At 52.6% G+C, this 19,173-nt stretch overlaps 1 protein-coding gene across 4 annotated transcripts; it reads right to left on the bottom strand.

Moving 5' to 3' along the window:
- Positions 1 to 209: 209 nt before the first annotated feature.
- TAOK2 (TAO kinase 2) lies at positions 210 to 18,584 on the bottom strand. Of its 4 annotated transcripts, none has more exons than XM_012731894.1 (19): positions 17,816 to 18,584; positions 14,759 to 14,925; positions 14,515 to 14,586; positions 14,318 to 14,419; positions 13,763 to 13,808; positions 13,548 to 13,644; positions 13,300 to 13,413; positions 13,103 to 13,194; positions 9,883 to 9,976; positions 9,713 to 9,794; positions 8,823 to 8,990; positions 8,396 to 8,674; positions 8,053 to 8,217; positions 6,833 to 7,198; positions 6,544 to 6,747; positions 5,969 to 6,208; positions 2,644 to 2,856; positions 1,533 to 1,715; positions 210 to 1,446 (listed from the first exon to the last, which is right to left on the bottom strand). In XM_012731894.1, the coding sequence occupies exons 2-19, from the start codon at positions 14,888 to 14,890 to the stop codon at positions 925 to 927; spliced, it is 3,171 nt and encodes a 1,056-aa protein (XP_012587348.1). In that variant the 5' UTR covers positions 14,891 to 14,925; positions 17,816 to 18,584; the 3' UTR covers positions 210 to 924. The 4 variants fall into 4 exon arrangements, with proteins under 4 accessions (XP_012587348.1, XP_004692063.1, XP_004692061.1 ...); XM_004692006.2 differs by having other exon boundaries at positions 8,396 to 8,656; XM_004692004.2 differs by lacking the exons at positions 210 to 1,446; positions 1,533 to 1,715; positions 2,644 to 2,856 and having other exon boundaries at positions 4,033 to 6,208; positions 8,396 to 8,656.
- Positions 18,585 to 19,173: the final 589 nt, after the last annotated feature.

Here is a 19,173-nt window from a genome sequence, read left to right as displayed (position 1 = left end):
GAGAGGACTATAAGTCAAAACAAAGGGAAGCACCGGATCAAGAGACTAGTGGGTCATTGAGGCTCTGGATCCAGGCATGCCTGTCATTATTAAAATCACGGAAATGTTCAGTCACACAGCACAATAAACTTGATCTACAAAAGGTAACTATCACCTGCGACTGTACAGTCCTTAACGCACACCTTAAGACAGAAAAGGTGAGTCCCAGGTCTGTTAGAATAACCAACAGTTTATTAAAAGCTTGCCGTGGGGCTCTGTGCAGCCCCGTAGCCGGGAGGGGCTCCCATGACTGCTCCCAGGCCAGGAGCAGCCCCTTCCATGGTCCTTCCCTGTTCCCCTACGCCAGCTCTGATCTCAATTAAAAAAAAAAGATAAAGGACAAGACGGCACAGGACGTCAGACAGCAATGGGGGAATGGAGAGACCCAGGCATCCTGACCCCAAGACCCCATCCGGATCCTTCTTTCTTAGGAAGGCCTTTTCTCCTATTCCCACTCCAGGCCCCAGACCTGTTTCATCACCACCCAGGTCTAGGCGGCCTGGCATCCCTAATCCATGACCCCATTGCAGGGGGTAGTATAGTTCTCTGAATATAATATATCTAGACCCGCCCTTGCCCTCCCCCGGGGGACTAGATGAATATTTGACACGCACATCTCCCTCCTTTCTGAGGCCACGATGGAGAGAGACCTGGCACCATGGTGGGGAGGCAAGGGCTCCTGATCAGCCTTGAGGCACCTATGCCCAAGCCGGTCCTGGGCCACTGGCCAGCCCAAGAAGTTCATGAGATGAGGAAGTCCGAGGGGAGCTGGAGCCAACATCCTGTCCCCCCACCCTTGGGTGAGCCACAAGCTTACTGCCCTCTAGGATCAGGCTCCACCCACCCTTGCCCCTCCCCCATTCACCTGCTTACCCACCCTGCACTTCAGGAATAGAAGTGGGAGGAGCCATTAAGTATGTGGGAAGCAACACTGGTGCTGCGGCTCAGAGGCCCGGGCACCGCGGCAGCAGGTGGGCCCACGCTGTCACTGCCACTGCCCCCAGAGGCTGCCCGCCGCAGGGGCTGGGGACTGTTTCTTAGCAGCAGCAGGGCTCCACCACGGGGAGTTCCACTCTGTGCTGGGGGCCCCAGCCAGGTCGGGGGGCCAGGGGGCGCCAGCAAAGAGGGTTGACGCCAGGCTGGGGGGGGCATGCCTGGTGGAGGGGGGCCATGGCTCCAGTGTGCCCCTGAGCGGGGGACAGGACGGGAGGGCCAGGCAGGGGCAGGGGGTGGGGCAGGATAGCCCTGGGCAGCAGCCTCGGCTGGGATGCCCCCCAGAGCCATACTGGAGAATCCCAGCCTCATGCTTTCAGCATCGAAGGCCTCAATCTCGCGGGCCTGCCGCTCAAGCAAACTCCGGATTCGCTCGGAGCGCCCTGTCTGCAGGGCCAGCAGCTCCTCTTCCACCTGGAGCACCCAGAAGAGAGGTTAGACATTCCAGGGAGGGGAGAACATGCCCACCCCACCACATCCTGGAGGCCAAGCTGTCTTACCCGTTGCTCTAGCAGTGCCCGCCTCAGAGCTACTCTCTGCTCCAGCTCCCGTAGCTCTCTCTCGTGCTGACTTTCTGTGCGTATCTTGATCTTGCTCTGGTAAGCATTGAGCAGCTCCAGTTCCTGTTGAAGCTGTTGCCGCAGGGCCTGGAACTCAGCCTCCTGGGTTTCATCGAGTCGCAGCTGGAGAATAGGAAGAACTGGCTTCAGTGACCTCCTCCCCCAGCCCCACAGTCCTCCCCTGCCCCGGTAGGCCTGGGCCCTAAGGTTTCAAGAAGCAGCCAGTCTCAACATCTATCAAAATGAAAGGTCGTCATACCCTGTGACACAGCATTTACACTTCCAGGCATTTATCCCCCAGGTATACTTGCACAAGTGCTCGAAGGTGTTCACTGAAGCGTTGTAATAGCAAAATACTGGAAACAACCTAAATGTCCACCAATAAGGGATGGGTTAAATAAATTATGTTACATCCATGCTGTGGAAAATTCTAAGCTGCTAAAAAAAAATGCTATGTGTACTGACATGGAAAAATGTCCAAGAAATGTTAAGTGGAAAAGGAGGTGAGATAACAATATGTATGGTATGATTCCATCTTTGTTTAGTTTTATATGATTTTCCATAAATGTATATGAAAAAAACCTAGAAATTATTATCAAGAATTACCTCTGAGAGGTGGGGTTAGGTAAGAGGATGGCAATAAAACGGGCATTTGTACTTTTTTTTGCTATTATGTGTATTTCAAGCGGCCCATTGCAGTGTTGGATATGATCATTTTAAAACAGCCACCTTCAGAACCCTCCAGAAGTCTGAGTAAATCAGTATGAGAGCTACAATCATTTTGATACGCTCCCCATTCATACATTAAAATAGTTCAGGCCCAGGAAAAAAGTTATAACCATTGTTTCCTTGGTGGTTCTTAAGTAAGGTGGGCTGGCTTTGTCAAGACCTTAAGAAAATACTTGAGAGATATAGTAAAAACCATAGCAGAGGATACAACAGTGGGCGAATAGCTGAGTTTCTCAAGAACACCCCCCCCCCTTTCCCAGTTTTCCCATAACTAAGCTGGAAAAATATCCACCATGCTCCCTCCCTGGACCCCAGGCCTCACCGCCTGTGAGCTGAGCATCTCTGAGATGGACTGGTCATACTGCTCGGCCAGGATCGCCAGCTTGCGGGTCTGCTCTTCCTTGAGCCGCTTAAGGAGGCTCTTGTGCTGAGCTTTGGGCGTGGTCTCCAGCAAGTGTGCCCGCAGAGCCTTGTACTGCCGAGTCTGGATCTTACACGTCTCCTGGAACTGCTTCTTGATCTGCAGCTCCTTAGACTATGCAGTGGACGGACCAAGGGGAGATGGGGGCAGGAGAGAGGAAGAGGAAGAGGAAGAGGTAGAGAAGGAAGAGGAGGAGAACAACCAGGGTCGGGGGGAGAGGAAGAGAGGACACAGAAGCAGACAGGGAGAGGGAGAGAAACAGAAAACATGTTAGACAGAGGGGGCGGGGGGAGCTGTATATGGACAGACATGGAGAGAGGGGGTTGTGCGGAGAGATCAGGAAGGTTCTTGATGGGCAAGAGACGTAAAGGACGACATGTGATGAGGACATATTTGGAGAGCTGGGTGGAAAACTTCACAAGAAGAGCAGCAGAACTCACAGACAGGGAACTAACAACCTTTACAGAGTACTGAGTATACACAAGAAGCTCTGACCATGCAGAGGGAGAAGAGAGAGGCATGTACGTAGATATAGAATGTGCACGAGTTAAGAGAAAACCAAGTCACACAACACTCCCGTGGAAAACAGCAACACAGCTCAGGAAAGATAGACGACGTCCCAGGTTCAGCAACTCAGGGAAGGAGGGAGGGAAGGAGGAAAAGCACTGAGCTGAGAAATGGAAAAGAAAGGGTTGCCCCGTCTTGGGCTATGTAAGGGAAAGGGCAGAGGTGGCCAGAACGGTCCTCACAAGTTCAAGGGGTCAGCAGCTGTCACCCTGACCAGATCTCCACATTCCAGTCGGCCCCTTTTGTATACTCTGTACCCACTCCCAAGTTCACAACCAACCCCATTTCCACGGCCCCCCCAATTCACCACTTTCTATTGTGAAGGGTTTATATAGTCCCAGCCCCCACCCCTTGAGGGTTATGCCTGATGCCAGGAGAACTTCAGCTCCCAGACAAAAAGGAACCACATAGGGAATGGGTTGGGAGAAAAGGCAGGTGGTGAGGATGAAAGGACCCAGAACCTAAGTACTCTCTGAAAGGGCTCCACTGTGGAATCAAAAGGTTCTGTAGAAGCCCAAAGGGGTCGAGACCCCCGAGCTGGTGGTGGTCATGGTGCAACGAAGCTATGAAGGCAGACAGGGTAAGGCTGAGGAGCGAAAGGGGTTGAGATAACGCAGATGGGGGTGAAGAGGTCATGGAACTGGGGACCAAGGGTCCAGACTGGGGGTCGGGTCATACCGGGGAGGCTAGGCGGCAGGACAAAGCAGACAGAGGCAGCCTGGGCCAAAGGTACAGTTCCGCTCAGATATTTTATTTGTGTTTGTCTTTTTCTTTTTTTTTTTTTTTTTTTTTGGTGGGGGAAAGGGGACAGGTTGGAAGGGAGACAGAAAAACAAAATCAAAGAGAGAAAAAAAAACATGACTCTTCCCACCCACCGCCGCCCCTGGCCCCAGGCCTGAGTTGATGAGGGTGAGGATGAACACACACACAGCGGGAAAACAGCAATAACTTATAGAGTGGGGGAGCGTCAGAACACACAGTGTAACTTCTGACTCCATGGTAGAGGAGGCTGCCAGTCTAGAGGTCCGGTGGTCTGGGAGTGGGGTGGGCAGCATACCGAGGAAGGAGGAGTGAAAGGGAGGAGAGGGCTGGAACTGAAGGAACTTCACTGAGTAGTGGGAGATAAAGTGCTCAATGCTCTAGATTTGGACTGAGGAAGAGCTAGAGTTGGCGGTCACCTCCAGGGAGGCAGGGCCTGAGACCGGCGAGTCCGGGATCTCCGCCCAGCTAGAGTCCCTACTGCTGGCTGGCGGGAGGCAGAGGGCCCGAGCCGGCGCTGACTTCGCTGACTTCGCGGTAGCAGCCTGGGAATACGGCTGGGCCGCTCACCACGAAGCAGGCCCCAACTGGCCAGTGTGTGAATAGCCCAAGGAGGCAAGTGGGAGGCTAACCCCTGGCTGGCCCGTGCTAGACGCCAATTCCAGCCCTTGCACAGGGCCCAAAACCTTGCCAATAGGGCCAGAGGGTGTTTGGCAGTGCGGGGATTATTCCTCCGGGGCCCAGGCACAGGGAGACGGCTATGGAAGCAATTCTTGTTAGTCTTGGGGTAGAGTGCAAACAGGCCCCGGTCCCCCACAGCCCCACAACCCTGTAGGGCTCGAAAAGCCATGGGTGACAGGTGCAGCAGAGTCCGTAACCAGAGCCGAGAGATACCCCGACGGATCCGGGGGCCCTGCTGTCTCACCCATTTGCCACCAGCTGCCGTAGCTGCCAAAGGCAGAGCCAGGCCTGGCCACGTCAGGAGCCAGGCAGCTCCAAGGCCCAGAGGCACACCCATAAGACCTCGGTGCCAACTGAGACTCAATACAATTCCCAATGCAGTGCCTTGGGCCAGGAGTAGGAACAGACTCGGGGGCAGGTGCAGAGCTGTACAAAGAAGTAGGTAGGAGGATCCTAGGCCTATCAGCCCCACCTCAAGGGCCAGCAGGGCTGCCTGCAGACCACCTCCACCCTGGGCTGCCAGCAGTGGGAGAAGCAGCAGAAGGAGTAGGGGCAGGAGGCTAGAGGAAGACCCTACTGCAAAGGAGAGGCTAGCCAGGAGGCCATGGGACAGGAGTCCAGGTAACTGGCTAGTAGGGCCAGGTCTCAAACGTGCTGGAGGGGGCTCAGGTGGGATGTCTGGTAAGGGACAGCCATCATCAGGATCCCTCAGGGTCCTAGCTGGAGCCCCTTCTTCCTCTTCCTCCTCTTCCTCAGGGACTGGGGTGAGTGCTGGGCCCTGCACCCAGTCGAGCTCAAACTCCTCATCCAGGAAGCTCCCATCTTCCTTCCCCCACAACCTCCAATCCCCAGTTGCCTCTTGGCCCACGATGCTCCTTTCTTGGGGTGCCAGGGATGGGACTCTAAGCTCCTCTAGCACCTCTGCAGGTAGATCCCAAACTTCCTCCTCAGCCAAACTTCTTTGATTTTGTGGACTGGGCCTAGGGGGTCCTGATTCTTCCTCCAATATCCTATGCTCCTCTGGCTCCAAAGCAGTCCCTTCCTTTCCCAGAATCCTTCTCTCTGGAACTGCTTCCTCCTCTCCCAGAATTCTTTGGTCCAGGACTGCCTCCTGGCTAGATGAACAGGGCTGCTCTTCTCTAGGGATGCCTGTGCTGGGTGGTCCCAGAACCCCGGGAACGGGGAATGGGAGGCCCGGGGAACGCTGGCTTGAACGTACTTTGAGGCTCTTGGGCTGCTGGCGAACCTGGGCCGCATGCTTCTGTCGCAACTCTTGCTCACGGCGCTTGTTGTACTCCAGCTGGTTGCCCAGCTCCGTCTGGTGCTGCAGGCGGGTGAGCTCAGCCCGTGTGCGCTGTACAGCCTGGAGCTGCCGTAACTCCAGCTCCCGTGTGGCTTCATGCTGCCGCAGCAGCAATGCACACTCCAAGTCCTTCTGTGTCTGTTTCTTGTTCAAGTCCTGAGGCAGAAGGGAAGCAGGGCCCAGAGCCCAGTCAGGAAGGCTTGCTGGTGTCAAGAAAGCGAGAGACTCAGGACTACTGGCAAAGGGCACTGAGGGTGGTGGGGAGATGAAGGGTGCTGTCGAGGGGTGTAAGGGAGTGCAGCTCCTGGCTGGCCTGGGGACAGACATGTAAGGGAACTCTATGCAGTGAGGGCTGATGGGGATGAAAAGCAAAAGGGGTGTTCAAGAGAAGCCAGGGCATCACACAAGCGCAGGCAGAGGGAAAAGACAAGTGAAGCAGAGGGCACAGGGCGGCATCTGGGCCGGGGAAGGGCGTGGGGAAGGTGACTCACCTCTCGCAGCAGGTCCTGGTCCAGGCTATGTCGAGCCAACAGCATCTTGCGCTTGTACTGGCGACACTGCAGCTCGAAGTACTGGCGTTGCCGCCGCAGCAGCCCTGCCTCTTCCTCTGCCTGGCACTGCTGTAGTTGCTCCTTCTGTCGCAACAGCCACTCAGCCTTCTCCCGCTTGGGGGTACTGGGGTTCTCCTGGAGTTCCTGGGCAAGGACAGTGGGGAGAGGAGGAAAGTCGGGGCCTGACTCGCCGACACGGGCCCCGTCCACAGCCGCAGCCCTAGCCTACCTCCTTCAGCTGCTCCTTCCGAAGCTTGTAGGTTCGCTTCTGTGCCTCCAGCAAAGCAGCCAGCTCCTTCTTTTGCTGCCCGAGGATGTGCTGTTGAAACTTACGCTCCTCAGCCTGGGCAGCTCGAGCTTCCTTCTCACCGATGGCCTGGTGCCGTCGCGACAGCTTTTCTGCCTCAGCCCCAAAGCCAGCCCGCTGTGCCTCAAGCTCCCGCTGCAGGCGTGCGCTGTGCTCCTCACGCTCACCCCTCAGCCTTGACTCCAGGGCCAGCAGCTGCTTCTGGTGCTGGCGTCGCATCCGCTTATAGCCGCTCAGCTGTTCCCGCAGGGCTGAGTCCTGCTCATGCTCCTGGATCTGACGGCTGACCTGGGGCAGGACAGGGTGAGAAATGGGGTTCAGCCTTGGCCCCCCTCTTGGACACAGAGTCTTGGTGCTGTATGGGGGGGAACATGGGTTTTAGACTCATGGGTTGAATTCTCATTCGGTTCCTTCCTCAACTAGATGTGGAGACTGTCATCAGCTTACAGGCTGGCGTGATGAAATGAGGTAAAAGGTGCGGTACGGTACAAAAGTGCCAACAGCTCAGTTAATTCAAGAGAGCAGAGGGACGAGACAGAATTAGAGCCATCACTTACAGCCATGGGACCTCAAGCAAGTGACATACCTAAGCTTCATCAAACGGGGCAGTAACATTTCCTCACAGGGGACCAAGATCTTATCTGCAGTGTCTAAAAGACCACAGGAGCTTAAGCAAGGAACCCGAGTCACAGCTGCCTCCGCTCTCGAAGGCGATCATGCCCTCTCCCTCTCAGAGGCTCCATGAGGATCTAAGAGCCAATCACCAGGGGAAGGCAGACACCTGAACAGTGTCCCTGCTCTTTGGAAGCACGGGGTCCAGTAAACCTGTCACAATGCCAATGAGCAGCACCACAGGGTTATGACACACTTGACTGGCCAGGAACCTGGGAAGGCATGCTTCGAGACCCCAGTCTAACCTAGTCACAAAAATGGAGTAAGAGTCTGCCAAGTTAGAGCACTCACACCGGGCAACGTGACAAGAACACTCTTGGCAAAACGGAGAGGGGGAAATCAAGGTAAGGAGAAGGCCAGAGATAGCAACAGACAATGAAGGTGGAATCTAGGGCCACAGTGAGAAGTCTTTCCTGGACTGAAAGACACAATTCGGGAGCATTCAGGGCAAAGGAGGCTGGCACACCTACCAGGGAGGCAGTACGGATGGTAGCGAAGTGGTCCCGGTTGCGGCAGTAGGCCCGGCGGCGGGCTGAAGAGGAGGTGGTAGAGGTGGGAGCAGGGGCAGCAGGTGGCTGGATAGGGCCCGGGGTCATCTCTGGCTGGTAGGGATCATCGTACAGGTTGTCAGAGCCCTAGAGGAAAGAAAGGTGAAAGGGATGCCCAAAGCCTAGAGGCCTTTGGGCCCAAAGGGAGTTCCTGTGACTTAGGAAGAGAGGTCACAGTGAGAGCAGAGAACCCAAGTGGTTCCTGAGCAGGAGAGCTGGAGCTCAGCCTTGCCTCTGTCACAGCTACACAGGGTGAGCCGCATACCGGCAGCCGGTGGATGATGGAGCTGTGGGAGGTGACTGTGTGCTCTCCCTCCTGCATCATGGCCATCTCTCGGGCTTCAGGGCCTTCCTCTTCCTCTTCTTCTTCTTCTTCCTCCTCCTCCTCCTCCTCATTGTCTGAGGCATCTGCTAGGCTGTTGACTGAGCTGCTCTGGCTGGAAGCGCTGATGGACATGCTGGGTACTGAGTGGCTACTCTCCAGACTGGTCAGTGTCCCAGCCCGGTGCATGTAGGGTTCCGTCTCCTGCGGACAGGGCGTAGGCTGTTGGGCAGGGAAGGGGAAGGACAAGGGTGTGTACATGAAGGTAGTACTAGGAGACAGGCTGTCAGGAGCCAAGAGGGGCCAAGCAAGCAACCTTCGCAGGCAAGCACAACACAGGGGTTGAGGGTGGTAGGGCAAGCTGGGTCACCTCCTCCTCCTCCGGGGCATCAGCGCCAGGTCCGTTAGGTGCCTCTTGGAACAGGATCTTCTTCATTTTGCGGTACTGCAGGTTGTCCAGCTCACGCACGGCATCTTTGGTCCTCTGGATTAGGTCCATGATGACTGTGGGTGGCCGCTCCCGGAGCACAAAGCGGTGCTAGGAAAAGGGAATGCTGAGGCCTGCTGCCAAGAGCCCTCTGTACCCCAACAGCCCATGGATCTCATCATCTTCTCTACCCCCTTCCCACAATAATTTTCACCATCCAGTCTCTACTCCCCATGTTTTCTTTCTCCTTCAGGGATGGCTGAGAGGCAAGAAGAGTCAAGAGATCTGGATTCTAGTCCAGGTTCTCTATCAAAGTACTGAGTGACCATGGACACGTCACAGTCTCTCTGGGTGTCCCAAGATATCCCATAATTATAAAACTAATCTGAATCAGGTCCTTGTTAACAAGGGCTGCCTAGCCCCCATGGATTTAGGAAGGGAACGGGGGCCCTTCTACTTTTGATAAAAAAAAAAAAATACCTGGGGAAAATTACACATTTACCCGTAAATAGGCTACATAGGCTTTTGGCTTGAATTACATCAGATCAGTGTGGTAACCCTGGTTATCTCAGGCTGAACAGAAGCTGTGGCTGGCAATTATATATTTTTGATGAATAAAAGAAGGGAAAATAAATTATTACTTAATAAGTAAAGACAGGCTAGTAAGACATAACCTTGCAAAACACGGAGCCCACTGGGTACTGGGGATGGAAGTGGGAATTCATAAACTAAGTTCTTGATGGAGGAAGAACAAGGAACTACTAATTTCACTAAAGGATTTCTTATGAATAAGCTACAGTTCCAGGAGAACACTGGGCCAGTGAGCCCCTCACCTTCAGAAGAACCTCTGACGTTGGTCTATCTTGAGGGATTTTCTGAAGACAGGAGTCGACAAAATTCCGGAAATACTCAGACCTAGAAGTCACAGGCGGGTGGGGAGGACATGAGCCAGGTAACCTTACCTCATGACCTAACCCCTGGGCACAGGGATCCCAGTCCTCACCAGTGTCCTGACTGTAGCACGGGGGACTCATTCTGTGCAATGTGGTATAAGGCACTCATCGCATTCATGTTAAACAGAGGTGGTTTCCGTTCCGCTACAGAGAGAAGTCAAGGGAAATAAGGTGAGAGGTGGCAGGTGGGCAGAGGAAACCTGACTGGAAATCAAAGACTCAGGGTCACAGTCCAGCTCTCTAAACTCTTTGCTGCATGACCCTGAGCAATTCCAGTAATCTCAATGAATTCCCTCAAGCAAATACAACACCTATGCTTTCCCTTATACAGAGGTAGAACAGAGATCAAAGAAAATAATGAATGCAAAAGTACCAAAGGCCGAAGAAAGCGCATTCAGTTATTGCTCCAACTAATACAATTGTTTTAAAGGATTTATTTATTTATTCATACAAAAACTGGGGTACAGGCCAGATGCAGGGCATGAGAGGATTCACCAGAGACAGCATAGGGAGCAGAACAACAGATGTGCTGAAACACTGCTGAGAGGAGCAGTGGGCAGGTCAGGAGAGGTCTGCCGCACCACTTGGGTCACCTCCCTGGCCGGGAGTTTGACATGTGCCGCCAGTGGCATCATCGTGCTGCGCTTTAACTTGATGCGCCACCAGGGAGGGCTCCAACTAATGTAAATTAAATGCCAAACAAAAGCCAAAACTTTCCTAAGTGCAGTAGAGAAGGTAAGGAAAGACAAGTGACAGGCTTGTTCCTCCAGGAATTTCTAATCTAACAGGGAAGATGAAATAGCACTGAACAAGTAAAATCAAATCCAAAGTGTTCACTGGCACAGAGGGAGACTAGAAAAGCTGGGAAGCTTGATGTGTTCGTGGACCTTCAAGTTGATGTATTTGTAGAGGTTTCAGGGAAGGTCTTTGAAAAAGGGATATTGCAGCTAGGTCTTAGTACAAACCAGGAGCCCTCCGCCTGTGGCCTAGTCAAATGATTTATGTCACTCATGTTTGTGGTTTAAATAGTGACTTTAGACCAAATTACTCTGAATTTCTAGTGCTATTTAAAAAAAAAAAAAAAAACAGGATCTAGTGAAAGAGAGCCTCCTCTCCTGTGTAAAAATCATCTGCAGAGGCAACAGGGGCCTCTTCACCTGGGAATAGCAACCTCCAGTTTGCCAGTCTTCTCTATCATACATATACTTTGCTTCTCTGACAAACTCAGACCATCAGTTGCCATTTATAATAAAGACTGATTTTTTTTTTAAAAGATTTATTTAGTTATGCATACAGAGCTGGGGTACAGGCCAGGGATGCAGGTGTGCGGTGAGAGGTTTCACCAGAGACAGAGCGGAGAGCAGGACAGGCAGATCAACTGAACTACACTGCTGAGGGGAGCATGAGTGGGTCAGGAGAGGTCTGCTGTACCATGCTGGTCACCTCCCTGGCCAGGGATCGAACTTGTGATGCAGTGGCTGTGGTAGTCTCATAATGCTGTCCTTTAACCTACCAGGGAGGCCGCTGACTTTTTTAAATAGTAGGGAAATACTTTCTGAATCCATGTCTCTACAAAAAACTAGGCGAAAAAACGGTAAGATCTAGATTTTCTTCTTATACCTAGCTTGCTTCACATATTTCCATTTCCTGTCTAGCTGTGGGGAAAAGTAAATATAGAATTATGGAAATGGAGGGAATGGAGGAAATGCTTAAATGTCTGAACTGGGGCAGGATACAATACAAACCAAAGCAAGAAACTGGAAAATTTGGTGGCACATTCAGGGGTGGAGCTAATGACGGGGAGAGCTAGCCTTTAAGTAGTGTCTTTAGCTTGGTGCGAGGTTTAAGTCTATAAGGCAATGGGTAACCAGTGATGGTTCAGATCACTGAGAAGAGTGAAACCACAGCATTGAGCTGAGGCAGACCTCTCTCACATGAGGAAAGAATGGAATGAAGAGACTGGGAGTAGAAAAGATCCCTGCAAGAAGTTGTTAAGAATAACCAAAGGTATCAGAATCTTGGGCAACTATTTGCTACCATGCTGGGGACCTTAGAAACACTATCCTCACTAGATAGTTGTTTGAATAGTGTAGGCTGTCAGTGATGAGAACCTGACATGGTTTCAAGGTCTTATGAGTTCATTTGAACCTCACTCTTTGGCCTTACTACTCACATGCTATATCCCTAACTGAAGCTAGTCTCAGCTCCCCATGCCTGCTCTTACCTCAGGATTCTGCACATATTAGTGTCCATCTGGAAGGCTCTTCGCCACAGTCTTCAGTTAACTTAGTTTAAAAAATTTTTTATACATACAAGATTTGGGGTTCAGGCTAGAGATGCCTGAGGGGGGCGGTGAGAGGATTCCCCAGAGTGGGGAGCAGAACAGGCAGAGCCACTGAAATTCACTGCTGAGGGAAGCAGTGGGCAGGTCAGGAGAGGTCTGCTGTGCCTGTGGGTCACCTCCCTGGCCAGGAGGGCACTCATACTGCAATGGCTATGGGTAGCTTCACAGTGCTGAGACGTAACCCCTTCCACTACCAGGAAGGTCCCCAGCTAACTTTTTTTTTTAAGATTTATTTATTTACGCGCACAGGACTGGGCTACAGGCCAGAGGTGCAGGGGTGGTGAGAGGATTCACCAGAGAAACAGTGGGGAGCAGAACAGGCAGATCAACCAAGTACACTGCTGAGGAGAGCAGCAGGAGTCAGGAGAGGTCTGCTGTGACATATGGGTCACCTCCAGGGCGGGGATCAAACTCATGCTGAAGTGGCTTTAGCTTCTTAGTGCTGCACCACCAGGGGAGGCCCCCAGCTAACTATTTTAAATATTATTTGTTGTGTGGTCCTGTTTACACATCTCTGCTATAGGAAAACCTTTCAAGTAGCCCTTAAATTAGCTCAAGTCCCTTGGCTGTAGTGCTCCTGTGACTTCTCCATTCAGCTGTTATCACACTGAAAGCTATTTCTCTAACTTGGAAGTAAGTTTCACAAGGACAAGAGTTTCACTCACCTCTGTAACCCCAGGATCTACTAGTAGCGTGTATGGTACAAAATGGGCACTCAAAAAAGACCTAGAACTAGTATAGAAGACCGGAAAGAAATAGATGGCAAGGTCTCAGAACTGGGAGGATTTGACAACTGCCTATACTGGAGATTAAGGGTAGAATGAAAATGGGTAACAGCTTATAGGTCTCTGAGCACAGGATGGTATGGCAATAGTAACAGAAGAATGGAGAGAACAGTGGACAGAGGAGCAGCGAGAACGCCTTACCTAGCTCAATGCAGGTTATCCCCAAGGACCAGACATCCACTTTACCATCATACTGCCCCTCATCCATCGCCAGAATCACCTCTGGAGCCATCCTGAGAGAACGGTCAGAAAAAAGAAGCTAATCAGCTGCCCAGACTCTGACAACTCCTGCATCCATTGTCTTGGGAGCACACTTTCTCACAACCATGCCCACTCACCAGTATGGTGTGCCCACAAAGGAGTTGGCTGGTGCCATGATGGATGCAGAGCCAAAGTCACCCAGCTTTACCAAGCCTGGCTCTGACAGCAGGATGTTTCCAGCCTTCACATCCCTGGAAGGCAAAGCACAGGAGTAGGGTACATGGCTCAGGACGGCCTGACAGGGGCTTTGTACTAAGTTTCTAAGACCGTAACCCAGCAGAACAAAGAGCAGTGTAGAGAGCAGCCCTTCCCAGTGCTGCTGTACCTATGAATCATGTTGTGGGAGTGCAGGTAAGCCAGGCCCTGAAGGGCCCCGTGGGTCACTGCGGCGATCTCTACTTCCTGAAGGGGCTTCTTGTGCACTGGAGAGTAAGGGAAAAACATCAACGGGAGGGAGCCTGAGCACCCTTGAAACAAGCTCCCCCTAACCCTTTCCTGCTCCTCACCCTTTTCCTGTTTACTGGTCAAAGAGTCACTTACCTTCTAAAAGGTCAGAAGCTGAGCCCAGGCAATACTCCATCACCAGCTAAGGAAGGGTCAAGGGTCAGAGATCAGCAGACCTGGCTACCACTGGCCCATCTCCCTTAGGCACATCTCCAAAAGAGAGAGCTTCCTTGCCTATCCTCCACTCAGGCAATGCCCCCAGGGTAATGACCAGGAGGAAGGACAACTGAGAAAATGAGGGCATGATAAGGACTGTCTCCAGTGTGAGGGTCTCCCCTAGAAAAAGCTCAAGAAATCACCATTACAGCCATCTGCACCCCTTCAAAGTCCCATTCAATCTCCATCTCTTCCAGCCCAGATGTTTCTTTCCAACTGCTAGTATTCTGTCATTTTTCAAACCAGCCTCTCCCTCTGGATCCAGGGACACTTCTGTTAATGGGTTTGTCTGAGGACTAAAAGAGGTTGGGAGAAATTTTCTCCCTCCTAAGCTCCCCATGGTAACACCCTGAACAGGGACTACCTAAAAGAAACGACCATCATTCGGATGGGCCAAAGTGGGGGCAACGAGGAGGCCGCGTCGGGGCAGCTCACCCACGCCGTGTGCTCTCTCAGGTAACAGCCCCGGTACTGAATGGTGTTGGGATGTCGGAGCTTCTGCAGGAACCGCACCTCCTTGATGATGTCCTGCCACTTCTGAGAGAAGGTTGAGAGAGGACAGGTTTATTCAGGCTGTATTTTGAGACTGGGGTCACTTATTACCCCACATGGTCTTGTCAAGGAAGACCCACCTCATTTGACTGCTTCCCACTGTAGGACATCTTCTTGATGGCCACAACCTCACTGTTACGGACATCTCGGGCCTAGAGGACCAGACGAGAGAGTAGTGATGGTTCCCAGTGAGAACTGGGCAGAAGACTCATTGGCTCAGCAGAAGACAGGAAACCCAAATAGGATACAGCGGCTGGTTGGAGTTTCATGGGGGCAAGGATACAATTTACCCATCCCTACCCACCCTCCTGAGCCCCAACTCACAAAGTACACAGCTCCAAAGCTGCCATGGCCAATTTCTCGGAGATCAGAGAAGAGCTTTTCGGGGTCATCCTTGAAGAAGAGCTCAGCCACATCGGGATCCTTCAGGCTCCCGGCTCGGCCCCCAGCTGGCATGGTGGCCCCTGGGGGCCCTGAAAAAGGGGCCTGTCCTAGAGAATGGAGATGGAACCCTCAGAGCAGGGATGGGGCCTTTTGAGAAAGGAATGGGAGTCTATCAGGTTCTGCCTCCCCTCTCTTAGATCATTAATGAGGCACCAGTTGAAGAGGAGCAGGGGGAGATTAAGAACATCAAAGCTCAAAACAGCAACAAAAAACAACCCCAAAAGTAGCTCTGGCAATTGAGCACAGGGGCAGGCCCGTGGAGTCCCTAAAGCTGCTAGAAGACTGGGAGCCAAGTACTCTCACCACGGCCCTCACTTCTCCCCTTAAGAATAAAAGATTCTGCCTCCCAGGCAGTGTTCTGTCCCAGAAGTTTCATACTCCAAACATTTCCCAGCATCTTCCTGTACCCTTGGTAATGAGGCCTCCTCCTCCCTCTCCCTCTCACACCCTGGAAGAGAGCAGGAAACGGCCAGGCCGGAGGCAGTGGAAATCCGGCCATTGTCAGAAGTGGGTACTGACCCAGAGCAGCCAGGAGACTTGCTCTCAAAAGTGTCCAGGAACCAGTGATAGGGAGACTGGAATGGGGGAAGACAGGGCTATATTGGTGTCTGGCTTGGGGCCTCTCTGATCCAGGCTCCCTTACTTGTCACATCCAACTACAAGAGAGCACACAGGTCTAGGACACTTGCAGTGTACAAACATTTATTGCATATACACTGCGTATTATTTCTCATTTAATCCTCACAATCTTATGAAGTAAATATTACTAGTACCCAATTTTACAGGCTCAGAAAGGATAAGAAACTTGCCCCAAACCGGCCCTCCACTACTGTTTTCACAACAGCCACATGTAATAAGCAGGGCAGGATGCAATCACCATGTCACAGATGAGGCTACCAGGGCACAGAAATGAAGAACTTCTCTAAGTCAAAGAACAAGGTCTTCTCTTCAGTCAGGCCCATTATTCTCATAGCAACTTATGCACAGCTCGGCTCCTCCTGCAGGAAGCCTTCCTGACTACAGCAGCCCTTGGGAGGGCTCCTAGAACACCCAGTCAATTACCCAGAGATAGTTCTCACAGTCCATCTGAGCCAAGACCCCCTTGAAGGGCTTTCAAGCCGGCCTCTCCGCTAAGCACTTGTTGGAATTTAAGCACAAAGGCACCTTCAGCTCCACTCTCAGGGCAGTCCTACTCCTTAAAAGTACCTAACAATTTAGCATGTAATTATATTCTGTGGGACATTGTTTCCTGTTGTGTTGTTAATTCTGTCTCCTCAGCCCAACTGGAAATTGGAGGGCCTAGAGTGAATGAGTCTGACTCTTCTGTGGGCCCCCAGGGTGTAGAGGGCTCAGAATAGCCAAGGAGATTGATTGACAGAGCACCAACCCCAGCAGCTCCAGGCTGTTCAAAGGCCCCTTTCTCCTTTCTCCTGCCAAGCACCCCTCTCCCACGACACACCCACACACAAAGGCAGGTGCTCTCAACTTGCCAAAGGAATCTTAACCTCTTTATCAGCACTCAGCCAAGAATGCCAACCCAGGAGCCTGGGCCACATGTAAATAAAACATCACAAGGGGCCTCTTTCTCAACGAACATGTATGAATGATCACCAAGGTCTGTGTTAAATCATTACCCCTTTCTAAAATGGACAATATTATCTCCATTCTGCAGAGGAGGTAACTCAATACGGTCTGTCCCTAAGCTACACTACACCTCATCCGCGCTGTATAGCAACAGGGCTTTTAGTAAGTTCCTTAATCTTCATTTGGGTAAAAATGTTTTATAGCATGAGGCTGTTGTGAGATTTTTAACAGCATCTCATGCTTAGGAACACTTTGCAGCCACTCACATAGGGTTTTTCCTTCCCTGCCTCTGGGGTCAACATAAGGCTTAATATTTTGGTGATCATCCTATCCCTAAAGCTTGACTTTAACGATTAAGAAACACCACAATGGCTGAAGAGAGAGACCTCTCAGGAGCCCAGACAAAAGACTGGGATCAGGGTAAAGATGAAGGTCATAGTAGAGAGAAAAATCCATAAAGCAGAAGCCAGAGTCTCTCATCAGGAAAAGCTTCGGAGCACAGCTTCCTGAAAAAGCTCTTCTCAGCCCCATTCTTAAATCTCACCACCACTTGTTCTCCTCTGAACCTCTTTGGTCAAGCCCAGACACACAAGAGATAAGAGACAGGTATACCAGCAGGGGCAAAACTTGACAACTTGGGTTCAAACCATGATTCTGCCACTGTGTGACCTTGGGCAATCTAAGCCTCAATATTCTCAACTGTAAAATAGGAAGACGGCAATAGAAGACCCCCATGGGGTGACTAGGGAGAGGGAAGAGGTCCTATTAGAGAATGGATATACAGCATCCATTTGACAGCTCTTTTGACAAATGTATGAGATCATTTATACCCTCACAGCAAGAGTTTGGAAGGTAACTGCAGCTGGGGGAAATATTGTCAGGCACCCCCAAACACAAATGCACACACACACTTCCCTGAAAGGCCAAGAAATCTAATCATACCATGCCTAAAAAGCAGATAAGCAGACCCATAGTGGGGATAGAGGAATGGGAATCAACACCCCAGAGCAATCAAGAAAAAGGGGTATAACCAAGAAGTAGCTGTCAGAGGCAAAGTGAACAGGGAAGACCCTCAGACAGTGCAATCCCAACCGATTTACCTCGAGTATCCTAGGGTGTGACCCTCTCACATGACATCAGAGACCCTGTCACCCGAAGTCCCCCCTCAACATTCTGACATAATGAAGGGGAAGGGGCTGCAACAGAAGGCACGGCTAGCCAGAGGCAGACCACTGGCCCAGCTGGGCTTCCCCATGATGAGGAAGGGTCTATTCAGGCCCTGCTCCTCAGAGGAGCGCCCTTTCTTTTCAATGCTAGACACAGCGACCCGTGCCCCTGCACCCCATATCTCACCTGGTAGGGGTCACTATGGTGCCCCAGCGCCTCCTCCTGGGGTCCTCCAGCGGTTCTGCCAAGCAGGGAGAGGGGCAAGGAGACGGTCCCCCTTGCCACCTCTTCCACAGCTTTCGCCCTTCCTGAGGGGCGGGCCCGGGAAGCCTCCCCTGGAGAGGAGGGGGTGACAACCTGATCTGACCTCGCGGTCCAGTCCTCCTCCTCCTCGCGGACGACACTTGCTGAATCCCGGATTTCGGTTTGCGGGGTGTGAACCCCTTAAATCTGAACCGGGAGAGGCTGAATCTGGTATTTGAACGCGTGGGGAATAAACCCCAGATACTGGTGCACGCAGGGGCCTGAAGCCCAGGTATCTGAAATCCTATGAAACAGATCCCCAGGTTTAGGGAGGCTGGGACCCGAGTCCCGGATATCTGGGACCCGAGGAGCTGATACCCGGATATCTGCGAAGCGAGGGCCAAGCCCGGAAATATGGGACCAAAGGCCTGAGTCCCAGGTCTTCGGCCACCAACAGGGGGCCCACCCCGAGGACGTCCGGCCGCACGGTTCCTTCACGCCGGGGTCCGAGGGTGACAGCCCCCACTCCCGCCCCGGCCTTCTCCCTTTCCCCTTCTCTCTCCTGAGGGTAGCTGAAAGACTGTAGTGAAAGGTGGTCCCGCGCCCTCTCTCCCTCTCCTCTTCTCAGTCTCAGCCTTTCCGCACCACAGCCCTGGTCTCGTCCCGGTCTCCCTCTCCCTCTTCCTCCCAATTCCAAGATGGAGACCGGGCGGGAGCGCGCAGGCGCGGTAGGGAAGCCGGGCCAAAGAGGGCGGGGCCGAAGGGATGCAGCCCCGCCCCTCTCCCACTGCCGCGACCGGGAAGATGGGCCACCGCTGAGCCGGAGTGCGCGCGCGCCCCGCCACGCGGGCCCTGGGTGGGAGGAGACGGGGAGAAGGGATAGGCTTGGAGCGGGAGGAGCCAGCGCGCTGTCCGACAACTGGTGGTTGAGAGGGCTGTAGCGCATGCGCTCGCCCCGCCTCAGCCCGAGCCCGAGCTTGTTGCTAGGGGAAGCTTTGAGGGGGCGCTGGTAGGAAAGAAGCGGCCGTGTTCTTGCGCCTGCGTGCAGCATAGATGTTGGGAGGGGTGAGGGAAGGCTGTTGCTCCGCGCGGAAAAGGCGGGAAAATGGTCTGCTCTGGTGAGTCGCCTCCTAGCCCAGAGAGGGCTTCCGAGTTTGAGGAATCTTTGCTGGGAAAACTCAGCCTGTCAGAGCCCTTCAGGAAACCGAGGCCCTCTGGATTTGCATGACCTGACCAAGGTCATAATGCATTTATGTCAAAGCATTCCCATGGCCATAGCCACCTAACTTTACCAGTTAGTC

Source organism: Condylura cristata, unplaced genomic scaffold, assembly GCF_000260355.1.
Source record: "Condylura cristata isolate star-nosed mole 26May11 unplaced genomic scaffold, ConCri1.0 scaffold00032, whole genome shotgun sequence".
Classification (NCBI taxonomy): domain Eukaryota; kingdom Metazoa; phylum Chordata; class Mammalia; order Eulipotyphla; family Talpidae; genus Condylura; species Condylura cristata.
Note: the sequence above shows the minus strand (reverse complement) of the source record. Positions and strands in the feature narration are given on the sequence as shown.